Source organism: Mustela nigripes, chromosome 3 (genome assembly GCF_022355385.1).
Source record: "Mustela nigripes isolate SB6536 chromosome 3, MUSNIG.SB6536, whole genome shotgun sequence".
Lineage (NCBI taxonomy): Eukaryota > Metazoa > Chordata > Mammalia > Carnivora > Mustelidae > Mustela > Mustela nigripes.
In genome coordinates this window covers 189,095,113-189,111,729 of record NC_081559.1, presented here as the reverse complement: position 1 = coordinate 189,111,729, position 16,617 = coordinate 189,095,113, and the positions used below count along the sequence as shown (strand labels likewise).

Sequence of the window (16,617 nt, the reverse complement as noted above, 5' to 3'; positions counted from 1 at the left end):
TTGCACAGCAGATGTGTGCTGGGCTAGCCCATAGCCTCTCAAGAGCTTTAGATGTTTGAAGATGAATTTAAAAATTCTCGCAGTTTGGAGAATCCACAGCTTTTGGGAGAGATGGACACGAGAGATGGTTTATTAGAGCGCAAAGCTGTACGCAGAGTGCCGGGCGTCCCATGGGGAGCCCCAGGAGCTCCCTGAAGGCGAGGGCAGGAGTCGCTCTGTCCAGGGGAGTGAAGCCCACCCTTGCACACTTGGCCAGGAGCGATGATTTAGGTCGAGAGGTTGGACTCACGGGCATGTACACCTTTTCTCTGTAAATATTGATTGAACTTTTGAAAATCCAACTGGCAAACCTTGATTTGAGGCTTCTGTCACCTCTGGGCTTGGTTTCAGGGCTCAGTGGTGCCCACTCCTTTCCCACCGCAGGACCTCAGCCCTGAGTTCCCTGTGACCAGAATGTTCTTCCTGCTTCCCTTCACCGGGGCACTGGCACTCAGGCCCCACCTTACGGGCCTCCCGCGGAGAGCACGCTCCTGGCCTGCTGACCACACTTGGTAGTCAGACTTGCATGTGTTCGGGTGACTAAGCCAGCCCATGGGGAGGAGGGCAGAGCGGGGCCCTCCACAGGGGACCTGGCCCACAGCAAGGCGCCGTAGGGAGGCTGGCGCTGTCTGCCACCCATTTCTCTAGATGCCATGGAACCTGTCCCTTCCTTCCCTCATTATCTTCTCTTTACTGGGGGCTTCTCTGCTCGGCCAGAGACAGAGACGCAGGACAGCCAGGAGAATCATGCCTGCGGCCACTTCCATCCTTCATGGGTGATGTGGCTTGGCAAGGCCTTGCTGGCTGGGGTCCAAGAACTCTAGGAGGTCGGCAGTGCGGGTTCCCATTCACCAGGCGATCCACTTCCCTGGCCCTGCTATTCTTTAGAAATGCAACAAGACACAACAAAACCTCAAACCCCCTCATCAATAAACCAGCCAGATGTGCACACGCCTGTGCACACACGTGCACGCACACACACACACACCCCTCTCTTTTTGAATCTGTGGAGAGAATTTTCCTCATCATTCTGTGACACTAGAAGGCTCAGAGGTTCGTAAGCACCCATGAACTGTCTCTGACCAGTCCTCAGGCCCATAATATATATATATATACTCTTGGCAGAGGAAATTTTAAAAAGCCTTTTCCTCCAGGAAGCCTTCCATGCCTTCCCCAGGTGGTGTTAGAGGGGGTCCCTTCCCACTAGATAGTGAACTGTAAAGGCCTTACTGCTGTCTGTGAAACATGGCCCATGGCCCACGGCAGGACTGTGGAAGTGTTGCCTAGAGGAATGGGCCATGGGGGACTGCTGATTACAAGGGGCTTTGGCATCCTTTCATACTCAGGACCTCCAGTCCTGGAACCTTGCCTCTCAGCTTGGATTACATTTGAGTGTCTAAAAAAGAACATGGGACCTGAGTGTGTTCCTTCTGTGTGGCCACGGACAAGCTTCCTAACCTTTCTGGGCTTTGACATCCCCATCTGTGATCCAGCCACAATAATGTCCCCCTCCGGGAGCTATGGGGAGGGGGTGCAGCCCTGTGTATGCAGAAGACTAGCAGGTTAGGTCCTTTGAACTGAGCTGGGATGGGCTGTCATCTGGCAGATACCCCTCTCCACATGGCCGCCGCCTATCCCGGGGTCTCCAAGTTAAAGCTCCCCAGAAGGAAACCTCCTTTCCAATACCTGCCTGAGCCCTAGAGCACACAATCTTAGGGGAAGCAGCTTAGGGGAGCTGGGACATTGAGGGATGGGCTCTGGGCCTTCCGCTTAGCCCTGCTCTAGCTGTTGGCGCCATCTGCTGGTGGGAAACCTTCCTGACCTCTGTCCAGGGAAGAAGGTAGGGGGGAGAGCATGGGTGGGGGGGACTGAGAACTCCTGGGTTTGATGTGAGACCCTTGAATCCTTGCTGTCTTGTCCAGCCTTGACACCACAAAGGATGTGACTGAGGATTCTTCCTAATGATGAGTTTTCTCTGTGTGTGCACACAGGGAAGCCGAGGGGTGCCATGTGCTTCTTGCCCTCAAGAGTAGACGGTTTCGTTGGGGAAATGTGCTCGACTCTTTCATGCATTCTGTGGACAGATGCTTAATGAACACCAACCATGTGCCTGGATTTGTGCAAGGCTTGAAGGAAGCAAGGCTGCATGGGACACAACCCATCTGCTTCCTAGTCGACCACCCCCGGAGGCCCAGAGATGTGAGCACGGTAACTGTAATTCAGTGTGATCAAAGCTATAATGATGGCACCACACACACCTGCCCACCCCTCTTATTCGCTGGGTCACCAACACACCTCTGGTCAGCTCTCCCTTTGTCCAACTGTGGCACTCAGTGCTGGGCAGACAGTGGGGGAAACCACGGGGAGACAAAGCTGACCTGCCTGTGTGAGCACTTAGGAGGGTTGGCCATGTCTGCTGGGACTAGAGGGGGCGTTTTGGGGGGTGGGGGTGGGGTGTGGGAAGAATAGCGAAGGGCAAGCGGGAACGTTGCAGCAGACGCAAAGGCCATGTGCAGGGCGTGCGTCTGGGATGGGGGAGAATTGCAGGGAGCTGGGGCAGACAAGACGTACAAGGAGATGCAGGCTGGACTAGATCACAATGAGGTCATTGTCAAATAGATCAAGGAGGGCCCTGAATGCCTGGCTAAGGTCTCGGGCTTTTGGCTGGATTCTGCCGTCATCCTTTGTTGAAGGATTTTAGCAGAAGAATCAGGACAGATTTGTGTTTTAGAAACATCACCCTGTGTCAAGCCTAGTCTTTGCAACGTACTGTCCAAGCGACTCTGGGAGTTCACTTTCTGAGCCTTGGTTTTCTCTGCTGTTCCTGCTAGATACGCCCACCAAGGTTCTGGGAGCAAGCACCAAATGAGATCATGGCTATGGCTTCCAACTGTCCTAGTCGGTCCATCTACAGTTCCACTGCAGACCTTAGCTCCGGTGACCACTAAGGGCCAGTCTTGAGCTAGATTTCAGTTCCTGTGGCTATTCTTTTGTCTTCCCCACAATGGTTGCTATCATGAGCTCCACTGTACAGATCAGCAAAGTGACTTGTTCATGGTCAACAGGTAGTAAGTGACAGAATTTGGGATTAAACTCAAATATGCTGACTTCATGCTTTTCCCACCACTGTACATGAAGGAGAATTTTCTAATGGAAGAAATCAGTGGTAAGATAGTGAGCACATCATCAGTGGAGGTAATCAAGAAGTAGCATCATCTGGGCTGGGGGCTGCAGAGGAGTTTCAGGTCTCACAAACCCTGTTACATACTAGGTGTCGACAAGCATCTGCGAATAGAATGAATGAGTCAATGTACATTTTCCCCCTGATGCTGTCCTCCCTTGAGGGCAGAAACCATATGCCATCCATTTCCCTATGTGTGCACACACACAGGCCCTTACATCATAGCTAATATCTACCAGTGTTTGTTGTATATGGAGAACTTTTAAAAAAAATTTTTTTCTTTATTTTTTGAGAGGGAAAGAGAGAGAAAATAAGTTGGGGAGAAGGGCAGAGGGAGAGAGAGAAAGAATGTCAAGCAGGCTCCATGCTCAGCTCAGCTCAGCACGAGCCCGATCTCATGATGCTGAGGTCATGACCTGAGCCAAACTCAAGAATCAGACACTTGGGACGCCTAAATGATTCAGTTGTAAGTATCTGCCTTCTGCTCAGGTCATGCTCCCAGAGACCTGGGATCGAGCCCTGCATAGGGCTCTCTGCTCTGTGGGGAGCCTGCTTCTCCCTTCTCCCTCTGCAGCTCCCCCTGCTTATATACACATGCTTTCTGTAAAATAATAAAAAAAATTAAATTAAATTAAAAAGAGAGAGAGTTGGACGCTTAGCCAACTGTATATGGGGAAGCATTTTATGCCATCTTATACAGTGCCCCCAACACAACACAAGACAGACCTATTCATTTTCCCAGAGCAGAGGAAATGGGCTCAGAGGGGTTGAGTGATGGTCTGAAGCCACACAGCTAGTCACGGTTGGGAGGTGGGGGGCACAGCCAGGATGCAGCAAAAGTCTGCCTTGTCCAAAGGTCTTGAACCCCTCACTCTTCTGCCGTCTGTGGTCACCCTCCCAGGAAAGACGGCGCTCCTGTGGTCCCTGGGAACGCACTCCCATCACAGCAAATATCCAGAGGCTGGGAGCTCCAGGAGAGGCTGTGGGGATCCTTGTGTGACGTGTCCGTCCCTTCAGGATCGCATTTCGTGACATGAGGAGACCTCAGGTGTTCGTGTCACGGCCAAAACTGAGGCCCAGCAGCGAAGAGCCCTGTTTCAAAGTCCTGTTTCCTGCAGAAATTGTCCTGAGCTATGGTCCTGGGGTTGAGCAGGCTGGAGAGAACAGAAGCGGGAGCCTGCTGCCAAGCGAGGAGTAGGGAAGGGCTTAGGACCTTGTTCTCAAGGGTCCGGGAGGCTTCCAGCTTGGGGTGTCTTAAACTCCTCTCTGACCAACCTGCCCATTTGGAAGAGAATGTGAAGCCCATGGTTTCTTTTCTGTAGAGTATTTATTGAACATCGGCAGCGGGGCAGGACCTGTGGGGGATGGGGTTAGAGCAGCAGACCCAGAAGGCTCACTGTCCTTACAGAGCCCCCCACCCCGCCCCTTCCTCTGCATGAGGGCATAGTGACAAGTCACCAGCTATGGCCCAGGAAAAGGGTCCTTATCAGAACATGGCCACGTGGCCACCTTGAACTTGGTCTTCCAGGCTACGGAATTGTGAGGACACATTTCTGTGGTTCCTAAGTCCCCCGGTCTGTGGTTACAGCTGCCTGATGGATTAAGACAGTATCAGACACTTACCCCTCTGGACAGGGAGGGTGACCACGAGGCAGGGTTAAAGAAAGGAGTTGATCCCTTCAATGGAACTTACTGGACAAATTTAAGCAAATGAAAATTGGGGGCAAAAAAATTAAAGCCTCTGTAGGAAATGCTACAAATGGAGCTTGGAGATGCTGTTTAACCAAGAGCAGTAACTGTGGATTTTATGGTGTTTTCCAGCCTCTGAAAATGGACCGGAGAACAAGTGAATCTACAGTTGGACTTGCATTATCCATTCTCCAAGAACACATGGCACCAGGCAAGGGAGCAGAAAGTAGGAAGCCGGCTGGGATGGCGTGGGGCACCCAGGGGACTGAAATGTTCTGCTGGATGACAGAGATGGACACAATCGTCTTCTGAGTGTGTGTGTGTGTAGCTCATGGGGGGCAGGAGCTCTCGTGGGAGAGGAAAGGGTACAGCATCAAGACTACCCCACCGGTGGTGAGGATTCTAATGGGGTTGAGCCCAAGTTGCCAAGGACCCCAGGAGAGGAGATGGGAACCTCTCACCAGAGGGTTTTCAAGGCAGGGCTGTCATCACCTCCTCAGTGTCCAGGAAGGTGCCTGGCTGGGTGGTGAGGGAGTGCTCAGTTCCCGGAGGATCTGGATGGTCCTGGAGCCTGGCTTCTCTGCTTTTGGGAGGCCGCAACGAGATGCTCCACAAGGGGGCAGCCTTTAGACAGAAATGGTCTAAGCAGCTCCCCGCTGTGATCTGGGGACCTCAGGAAAGGGCTGCCCTGCCTGGAAGCAGTTTCTGTTCACCTCTTTACAGAAAAGAGGGCCCTGGGAGCAGTGGAAGACTGTGACCCCCTCTGGCCTGGGCGCAGAGGTGTGGGGACCCCCACGGCCCACCTGCCTTCTCTACCACTTTGTTCTCACGTCTGGTAGGGACAGGAGCAGTCACACTGTAAGCCGGTGGACCCCTATTTCCCGAGCTCCTTGTAGGAAAGCACCCCTAGGAGTCTATAAGCCGTGTTCCTGGTGGGGCTGGCTTCAGGTGGGCAGTGTCTCGGAAAGATCTTAGTTCCCCACCCCTAATGCCACCACGCCTGAGTGAGGGGAGGACCCAGCACTGCCCGTACCCTCGCATGCCCGGCTCTGGCTCCCACGCAGAAACTGAACGCCCCGCAGATGACTCAGTATTGGCCAGGCTGCAGGTCACAGGGTGTGGAAGAGTTTTGGGGATTTTTCTGTTAATTGGTTTTATAAACATGCAGTCTTGTGAGCTTCTGGAAGGGGTGGGGAACTCAACTGTATAGGACAGGGGTGAAGGCTCAGCAAGCCAGACTTCTTTCCAAATAACAAGCCCTGGTGTGTCCGTTCATTCGTTTGTTCATTCATTCATTCATTCATTCATTCATTCACCAAGCACATGAAGCATCTCCTAGGTTCCCAGTACGAAGCCTCAAGGAGCACCCCGCCTTCCGAGGAGACAGGACTCTAAAAGGGGTAACTGCGTCCAGAACAAGGATTGGAAATTGCAGCCCATCAACCACATCTGGCCCACTGCATTTTGCAAGGGGGAGGATGGATTTCCCATTTTCAAAAAAATTTGTGAAAAACAACCCAAACAAAGAATATTCCTCAGAGACCTTCTAGCTCACAAAGCCTAGGCTATTTACGGTTCCATCTTTCATAGGCAGCGTTTGCTCGTCACTCTTTGTTAGAGACGGGTGTGGCTACGCGCCAAAGTCGGGAGAATAATACAACCTCTCGTACCCTTCACCAGCATCAGCGATTATCGACGCTGTGTGGATCTTTCTTGATCTGTCACTCCTGGCTACTCACAAGGGTTCCTTCCCTGAGGATTTCAAAACGAGTCCCAGACACCGCGTGATTTTACCTGAGATTCTTGAGGGTGCATGAAAGTACGAGAAATTTTTAAAAAATGTAACCCCCATAGAATGGTCACACCAATAAAATCAGTTACAGTGTCGTGATTTTCTCTGGTTAGTACCTACACCTTAGTCCTTATTCAAATTTCATGGATGTATCTCCAAGATTTCTTTTTTTTTTTTCTTAATGGGATGGTTTCTCTGAATCAAGATCAATGCCAGGCCTACATTGGGTTCTGCATGTTGCCTTTTGTGCCTCCTAATCATTTTCATTCTGTCTAACTCATGACACCCCCAGGCGGCGTGTGGCTTTTGCAACCATCTTTCCCAATGTACAGATGCATAAACCGAGCCCCAGAACAGTCAGATAATCTACCCAAGGCCACCCACAAATGGCAGGGGTGGGATTTTAACTCCAATGGCCACACCACGTGCTGTCTCAGCAGAGTCTAAATAAGGGCTTTGAGAGCAAGATACGACGGTAAGGGGTGAGGGCATAGGAACAGGGAGTGCTTCTTGGAGGAGGCGTCCCGTGCACTGTGTCCTGAAGGATGACTGAGAACTGACCAGAAGGGCAGAGAGAGATACAGCAGGAGCAGGGTGTGCTGGTAGCAGTGATGCAGTGTGGAGCGGGAATGACCTGTGGTCAAGGTTGGGGCTTAGGGTTCAGGGACACGGAGAAGGTAGGCTGGCGCCATGGTCAGAGGACCTTAAGAGCCACACCTGGGATATGTGCATCCCTGGGGGAAATAGTCTTTCATGACGTAGCCAACCCATTGTGCTGGTGATGATCAAAACAGCCCTGGGAGGTCAGCCCTCATGGTCTCAATTTGACAGATGGGGAAACCGAGGTCCACAGAGGTTAGCATGCAGCAGGAAAATTACACACTCTGGTCTTCAGACTCTGGATCTCATAGTCTTCCAGTGGCCTCTAAGCGACGCTTCTCTTGCCCAATGTCCAGTTCCTGCAATTCACCCAAAGGAACTGGGGGGATTCCCTGTCCTAGGTCTAGAAATGGCAGTGGCCATGAGGTGACCAGGGACAGGGCTGTCCAGGAGCAATAGCCAATAGCAACAAGGGTGGAAAAAATTGCCCTCGATGGGAGGCCCTGGGCTCCAGCCCCCAGGCTGAGATTTGTGGCCTTGGACCACCCTTTGCTCCCCCGCAGGGCAGGCTTAGGTGAGGCAATCTTCTGGCACCTTCCAGCACTCTTGGCTGGTGGAGCTGGGCCTCTGATAAAGGTGGTTCCTCCCTCCAGCATCCAGACCCTGACCTCAGCTCCTTTCCCCCATCCTGGATCGGGTCCAACGCAGACATCAGCCGGGCTTTTAAAGTCCATTTTATGAATGACAAGCTGATGCTGCGCTGAGAAATGGCAGAGCTGGCTCTCGCCCCGGGCCGTGTGCCGCCGCCTGCCCTCAACCAGCATGCCGTCCAGCACAGGCAGCCCAGGTTTCTTGTCTGCATTTCAGATGGAGAAACAGGGACTCAGAGACTGTCAGAGCCTGACTAGGACCACGCCTTTGGATTCCTTGTTCTGAGCTCAGGAAGTCAGTCCATACGTTCCTGTTCCCCGTTCAGCCCTCTTAGCATTCAGGCCCAGGCCTTGTCAGATTCCCCTGTCCCCTTCCCCAGCGCAAAGCCTCTACCGTAAAGGTCAGTGCCATAGCTTCCCTCCCTCCCTTCCCCTCTATACCCATCCTGCCCAGCCTTTCTGGCTTTGTTTATTCATTCATTCATTCATTCAACTGACCAACCAACAAGTACGTATTGAGCACTTCTAATATTCAACCACACTGTTGTCCACCAGGAAGTGTCAGGTCCAGAAGGGGAAAGTGTGCTCAAGGCCAGGGGAGTGGGGCACAGCTTGTGCCAAGGTCACCGGTGTGTATCCTTGCTGGAGGTAGGGGCCTGAGGGCGGATGGCTCATGCATGGGGGTGGGGCCAGCAGAGGGCTCCGACACTGTGACATGTTTCCTTCTCCGTGGGCGAGAACAAGGACCCATGGGTGCCCACTGCCTGCTCCACCTGCGAGGGAACCAAAGGGAACATCCTAGAGGGTGTCAGTTCCAACAGCATCAATTTCAGCAACAGAGAAGAGAGGGAAAACATTTCAGGCAGAAGGAACAAAAGGGGCCTGTGACCAGGAGAGAGGACGCTTGTGTATTTGGGACAATTGTCCTTGATGTAGGGAAGAAGGTGAACGAAGGCAGTCCCAGAGGATGAGGATGAGGATGCAGGCTTGGCCAGACTCACAGTGGGGAGGACAGCGGTGTTCAGGGCACGCCCACCTGCTTTAGGCTCTGTGTTCGACCCAGCTCGTCCCCTGGCACAGTGACATTCAGGACCAGATCCCTGTGTCACAGGACACTGAGACTTAAAAAAGCTAAGTGAGGGGCTCAAGATGAGCCCCTTTCTAAATTCAGACTCCATGGTTTACTCTCGATCATTCTGTTTGCAGAGTTCACTCTCTTCCCTCCAATGTCCGTGTGTGCACTTGAGCCTCGAGGTCAGAGGAAACCCCTGGAGGGCCCAGAAGGAGGGGCAGCTGAAGGTCACAGTGCTCCCGCTGGCAGCTGGGAGGAGTGGGGGACCTGAAGACAAGGCTGGCCTTAGGGGCAGATGGAGACTTCCTCACCGACATGGGGAGGCAGCTGGGGACTGAAGTCCTCCAAGGGCACTGCTACCCGCCAGGGTGCCTCCCGAACTTTCAAGGCATCAAGGTTCATCTGTGGTGGGAAGTGTTAAACCTCTGGAGTCCTGGATCCCTGCCCAGCCTGACTCAGTAGGCCTGGGGAGCCTGGGATTGCTTTTTGTAGGGAGTACTTGGGGATCCTCAGGATTGGGCCCGACTGGGGTGGAATCCTATGGAGATTAAGCCGGGGGTGTGCTTTACGGCTTTATGAGACCAGCGATACACTCTGAGGGTTGAAAGACGAGATGTAGGCACACAGGAAATCATCTTTGGACACCTTAAGGGGAAGAGGCATATCTGGAGGGTCATCCCAGAGCATGGGACACCCTTTTCAGTGTCCTGTCCTGCAGCAACAGCATGAGAATCCCAGCCCATGATCTCTGTTCCTGGTGTGAGGATCAGCCGCCCAGTGAATCTGTGAATGGACCTCAGGACTCTGGTGGCTCCAGCTGGAAGCAAGCTTAGGAGTCAAGTCCAGTCTCCTCAGTTTTAAAACCAGATAACAAGGGCTGAGAAGGCGAGCAACCAGGCCAGTCCACCACCTGCCCCAATGACAGAGTGACACATCCTTGCTCTCTCAGAATATTCCTCCACCCTCTCCCCCCAGACCCACCCTGACCTAGGCAGGCTCATAGAACACGCCTCTTCTCTCACCTCCAAGGCTAAATGCAGGATTCCCAGAAGGGCAAGGCTGGACCCGTCCCTTCCTCTTCTTTGGGCCCCGACTCTCATTTCCTCTCACTCCCCCTGCCCACCCCTACTGGGCCTTAGCAGTCCCATAGTCGATGTCCCAAGCCTGGACTTCCCTCCAGGCTGAGGGCCTTGGGGTGGGTGGGCACAGATAATACCACATCCCCTGGAATGTCCATTATTCATGCTTTGAGAGGCACAGTTCCTTCTCCAAGTCTGTCTCTCCTTCCTCCTCCACCTCCCCCTTTCACAGAGAAGTGCAGGAAGACATTTGGCAGATGAGCAAAACGTCAAGGCTAGATGACAGACAGGAGTGATTTTTGAATTCAGGTGTGTGTTAAGAATCACCGAGGTGCCAGTTAATGTGCATGTACCTGGGGTGTCTCCCCAGGAAATCAGGTTCAGAGCCCCAGAATTGGTGTTTTTCTCCTGAAGCCCTCTGAGCTTCCTTTTGGATTCCTCAACATGCTCCTCTCTGCTAGCATAAAAGTCTATCTCCAACACACGAGCCATTCTTGAGAGTAGGGCAGAAATGACCATTTATCACCATGTCTCTAGAATAGGAAGGGGCTGAGTGCACAGCAAGTCTGTGAGCATCCATGGAGTGCATAAGTGGATGGACTATCAGCATCAAGAGATTCAAGGTTGTAAGACACAAGTCTCAACTACAAACACCATAATTCATCAGCACCATCATCAAGACTACTGTCGTCTTTACCAACTTCACCCCACCACAACCATCACCATCATCTCCATCTTCATCACCACCACCACCATCATCACTATCATCACCATTAGCCCAACCACCACCATCATCACCACCACCATCACCATCATCACCACCACCATCATTATTATACCACCACCATCACCAACACCATCACTGTTACCATCATCATCATCACCATCATCACCATCATCACCATCTTCGCCATCATCACCACCACCATCACCGCCATCATTACCATTATTACCACCATCATCACCATCACCACCACCACCATCATTATCCCCAACTTCATCATCATCACCTTCGTCACAGCACCACCATCAATCAGCTCCATCCTCCTCATCACAGCCAGCATTAGTATTTCTCTCTCCTACATGATAATCCAAACATGTTCCTTGACTCCCTCAAAATGTACTGGAAAGCTAGCCATGATGGGGAAATCTTGGGAGCTTTAAGAGACCAACTCAGCCCTGAGCCCTATATGGCCCACAGGTAAGTCTGCCCCTCCTCTCACCCACCTGCTGCTGTCTGGGGTCTTTCTGAACCTCTGCTCATTTGTTCAGACCTGGCCCTTGTCGTGGCCAATGCTTCCTCTCAAGCTGGGATGTGAATCATGTCCCCACCTCCCCTTGCATGTGCTGGGGGTTCCTGTGCTTTATCTCTGTTTCATTCTTTAATCTTGTCAGTAACCCAAGGAAGCAAGTACTAATATTACATCTTTTCACAGATAAAAAGACTGGCTCCATGGAGGTGCTGGGATTAGAGCACTTTGTATCTTTCTCTCTCCACTTGTTAAAATCCATCTATGCACAATTGCGTCTTCCCAGGCCAACAGTATCTAGTAAAACACAAGATGAACCATATATGGAATTTTATATTTTCTAGCAGCTGCACTGAAAACCAGTAAGAAACTAGTGGAAGTTTAACATTCTATTTGTTTAACCCAAAGTATTGAAAATATTCTTGTTTTAACATGGAGCCGATAGAAAAATTTACAGTGAGCATGTGATGTTCTTGTGCTCATACCAAGTCTGAAATCTGATGCGGTTCTCCATCTCACATGGGATGAGCCACATTTCTGGCACTTGGTGGCCTCACGCAATGAGTGGCCACATTGGACGGTGGCGGGAGAAGGATGCTGCCTGCCTTTTGGGTGTGGTTTTCAAGTGAGCTGATAGATACAGGTGCATAGGACACTGTGAGCATTTACAGAGTGACCGCCTTCATTATCATCGGTGTTTCTGAGACCTGGGGAGCTCCAGAGGTGTTGAATGAATGTACCATGTGCTGAAGGCTTGCTCTCAGGCACTCGCAGCATTCTGTGTTCTTGCTCAACACTTCCTTCCTTGCTTTGCTTTCCTGGCTGTTGTTGGCAAGGCTCCCAGCCCCCATTGGGACCCCCCCACCTGGGCCACTCCTGTCTTACTTTCCTTGCCCCCATATGGAAACCCTTGTGTGTCGTGGCCCCTCACAGCTGCCCAGAGAGATGGCTGAGGCTCCTGGGAGGAACCCCGTGCCCAAATCCTTGTACAAAGCCAAAGGCTGCTTCCTGGTATTTGGCTGCTTTGTTGGCATGGGGCAGGGGCCTTTTCTAAACGCTGGGGTTGGTGAGTCTGCTGACAGGCCAGAGGTACTGCTCCACCTCTAGCCAGGATCAGGTTCTCCAAGGAGCACTGCTCCCATGCCCATTCCAGATGCTGAGGCTCTGTCAAGCGCTGTGCCAGGTGGGAAATGCCTGCTTGTGCTGCACTCACTCCTGCACCCTGGACAAGCGGCGAGTGGGAGGGGCTGCCGCTGTGAGCAGAGCAGCGAAGCTGCAGGGAGAGGCCCCAAGCAGGGGCCGGGGTGGGGGTGGGGTGCAGATTTGCATGCTGGATTGGGTCCAAAGTTATGGACAGGCGATGTAAAGAAGATGTGTCACTTCTGTTCTCACATTTTTAAAAGGGACAGGCCGCCTCCTGGGCCGCAGCGCCCCGTGGTTGGTCCTAGGAGCGGAAAAAGAGTGTGCGTCCCACATGCGCATCCTTATGTATTCACACACGCCAGGCCGATTTGTACACTCAGACAAGCTGCAATCTCAGACACGCGTGCACGCGCACACCTGTGCCCATTCCCATGTACATTCACAGGGGAGATGGGGCGTGGGTCTCCTCTGCACACTATCAGGGACCCAATGTGTACTTGGAATTCCTGGCACATAATATGTTTCCCCAGCCCCAGGCTTCTGGGCAGCTTCCCTGATGCAGTCCTGTGGTCATTCCTCAGCCCCAGCAGGGCGCTGGGTAGGACTGAGGTCGTGAGCCCCGATTAACAAGAGAAGACAGAGAGGCCCGGAGTAGTTAAGGGTCCTGCCGAAGCTGGCACAGCCCGCAGCCTAACCTGCACCCAGCCTCTCCCTCCTGGATGACTCCGCCCCTGCTGCCCCACTTCCCCACGCGTGGTGGCTGTCATCCGTCTCTAGCCCGTACCCTCTGTAGGGGCAGAAACTCTGTGCCTCTCATTTCTCTGCAAGTACCTGGACCAGGAAGGCAGCCGGCCGTATGGCAAAGCGTGGGACCTAGGTTCAAAGTCAGCTCTGCTGATCACCAGCTGTGTGACCTTGGGCAAATAACTGACCCTCTCTGACTTCTAGTTTGGGCATCTACAAAGAGGGATCATCACATCCACTCCAAGGTTTTGTGATGAGGATTTCAGGAGGTGTCCGATGAATGCCCTTGACTGTTGGATGATTCGAGGAAGGTCTGGAGCACCTGGCAGGGCATGTGAGATCAACCACTAAGGGTAGCCCCATTCTCGGGCGTGGGGGGCGGGGTACTCTCCACGTGGGAGGAAGGAAAGAACAAAGAGATGGGAAAACCAGTCGAATCTGTAGTCACCTTTATCACAGATATCACGTTCTCAAGTCGGCTGGCTGGGTTTCTGAGCGCGCTGCCCTGTCCTCCTCAGCGTTTCTCTTCCTGGTCGGCATCTTGCTCCTTCAGGCACAGATTCACTATCCAACAGGGCAAGTCTTCCCTCAGAACGCTATTTCCTCAAGTTCTCTTGGCAATTCCCACAAACCTTGTCTTCCATATGAACCTCTATGATCCTTTTTCCATTAAAACCTCACTGGGCCCCAAAGGGAACTTGCATTCCTATTATACACTAGTGAGCAGAGGACAGCTACGTATGGAATTGGCCAGAAAGCAAAGCCCTGGTCGACATCTGTCTCCCAGCCCTTGCCGAATGTTAGGCTGCTCCGAGAGCCCTCCTGCTGGGAGCACCTTAATCTGTTTGTTGTGCAGTGGGTGGGCCTGGGGGTCCAGAGATGCCCTCGGGGTGGGGGTGGCTACACAGGAGAGAGGAGCCTGATATCCTCCCAGGAGCCTCCCCTCCAGCCTGCTGTCCGGAGGATCTGTCCCGGCTCTTGGCTCCCTGGCTACATGGCCCCATGGCTGGGCCCCTGGATCAGGACCCCTCCCTTCCCCAGCACTGCCTGCTGTGGGAGGTAATGGGCCCCAGGGCACTGGGCTCTGCCATCGTCAGCTTCTTTCCTCACACTCCCTCACACTCCTGCTCCCCTACCCGTCTCGCCTCTCCATCCACCCCTGGTCCTCCCAGCCAGAGCAACCCCCAAAAAAGGCTGCTATGGCTCCTCGTGGTTGCTGCAGTCTGCAGGAAATGCTCGGTTTCCCCTCAGCTAGGAAAGTTCTAGAAGGAAGAGTGGGATTTGGCAGGGGAAGGTTTAAATTGGAGCCCTGGTCACTTACTCCTTGTGAGACCCTGGGTAAGTCCCTTGCTTGCCCCGAGCTTCCGTTTCTTTCTTTTATAAAGTGAAGTCAGTACCTCTTTTTGTAGCGCGGCTTGGCACCCACCCTGGGCGGGGACCACACTAGCCTAGGTTCAAAGGATTTCACAACAAATCACAAGATACACTCCCTACCTTCCTTAATCTTACTATGGTGCTTGGAAGAACCTCTACCCCACTTCACCCCCAGGTCCAGAGGCAGCGGGGCTGCGGTCAGCGGCCAGCGCTCAGCCTCAGATCTGGTTGAATCAGAACCCATGTCTTTGAGCCCGTGGGTGAGTCACTTTACCCCTGAGCCTCAGCTCCCCCATCCACAAGTGGAGCACAGTGATCCTCAAGGAAACCGTCATGGGGAGTTGGTGATGAAAGCTTCTCACTGCCTCTGGGCACTACTACAGGCAGCAGGCCTTGGCCCCGGGCCGTAGGGTCTTGGATTCTGTTCTTCCCTGCTGCCCACCTCCTTTGCACCCTGGGTCTGCCCCGTCCCCACGCCAGTAGGCTGGCTGTGTGCCGCCACGTGTCTTGCTCCCCTGGCCTCTTGGAGGTGCAGACCCTTCCCCTTTTTTCCCTTTGGCATGCCCTGGGCTAGAGAGAGGAGAGAGAGAGAAACCTCGGGATCCGCTGAACAGCAGGTGTCACGTGCAGGGCCCCAAGGCACACGCTTCCTAAGCTGTAGAGGGCTGTGCCAGCCCGAGACACCAGCAGCTGGGGATGGAAAGCACGCCCAGGCAATGTTTGCTTAAGGGAGGCACTTGTGTTGAAAGCTGGCATTAGCCTTCCCAAGCTCTCTGGGTGTTTTCTGACTCCTCTCTCTGTAGTATCCCTAGCATTTGGAGACTCAAGTTCCAGACCTAAGACTTGACAAGTCTCCTGCCAAAGTCTTCAGTTAGTGCTGCGTGGGGAGGAGTGACTGGCCCAAGGTCACACGGCCAACCTGGGCAGAGCTGGGACTGGAGTCCAGGGCCCTGACTCCCTGCTCCAACAAGTGTCCCCTTTTTTTTTTTCTGAGTTTCAGGGGGGAAAGAAGGGCGTGGGCCACCTGTTTGCTTGGTCCCCCCCCCGGGGGCTTCTCCCCCCCCCCCCCCCCGCATTCCTCCAGCATCAGCCGACCCCGCACAGTCCTCCTCCTCCCGCCCTGGGCTTCACTGGCCCCCACACTTCCAGCCCCTCTTGATTGGCCCACCCATGTAGCAGAACCAGCTGGAGAAAGGGATCTGGGACCCCTCTGCAAGCCCCTGCCGGCAGGACTCACCGTGGCCGGGACGCTGCCCGCGGCTGCTGCTGTCACTGCTGCCAGCGTCCAGGGCAGGAACCACCTCATGCCTGGAAGTCAGGGGCAAAGGCATCTACCAAGCAGCCTCTCCAGGGTTCCGGCTGCCTCTCCGGGGAGCTGGGCCGAGAGACTGGCCTGGCCCATCAGGAGCAGCAGATATGCCTCTTCCCACAGCCCTGGGGGGGTTTTATTAAAGCAAGATCTGACGTCAGAGTTAAGGACAAACCCTGCATTTTCCTCTGAAAAAACTTTTCCTGCCTCTCTCCTTTTTTTTTTTTTTTTTTTTCCCTTTCTTCCCTCTGTCCCCACCTCCAGCCCAAGCTTGGCCAGCCTCTCCCGCTCTGACAGCTCTTAAAGGGAAAGTTACAGGGCTATGATTTCACACTGGGGCAGTAAATTCTCAGAGAAGGAGCTGGGGTCATCCTGCCCGGCTATTTCATAAAGGTGGGGAGGGGGAAGTCGGGGAGGGCGCAAGGTGGAGGTGGGGATACTGTTACCCTGGGCGGGCGGGGGGCTTTGAACGCGCTCCCAGCGGAGGGAAATGAACTCCCTCCCATTTCTTCAGACTGCGCCTACTTCTGGTTTTCATTTGCCATCATGCACTCTTCTCTCCCCGGCTGCAGGCGAAGGGGGATGGCTTTGAGAGCAGCCATCTAGAAATGGCTACAGGCTCCCTGAGCCCGCCCACTGATTTATGCAGAATCCCCAGTCCTGCTGAGGCATCTGAGACCTCCCTGCACACTTCT

At 53.4% G+C, this 16,617-nt stretch overlaps 1 protein-coding gene across 1 annotated transcript in view; it reads right to left on the bottom strand.

Annotated features, from left to right (window-relative positions):
• Positions 1-16,200, bottom strand: part of CCN4 (cellular communication network factor 4) — a 33,918-nt gene extending 17,718 nt beyond the window's left edge. Inside the window, exon 1 of the mRNA XM_059395201.1 lies at positions 15,851-16,200. Coding sequence (XP_059251184.1) covers positions 15,851-15,919 — 69 coding nt within the window. The 5' untranslated portion in view covers positions 15,920-16,200. The remainder of the gene's footprint in view (positions 1-15,850) is intronic.
• Positions 16,201-16,617: the final 417 nt, after the last annotated feature.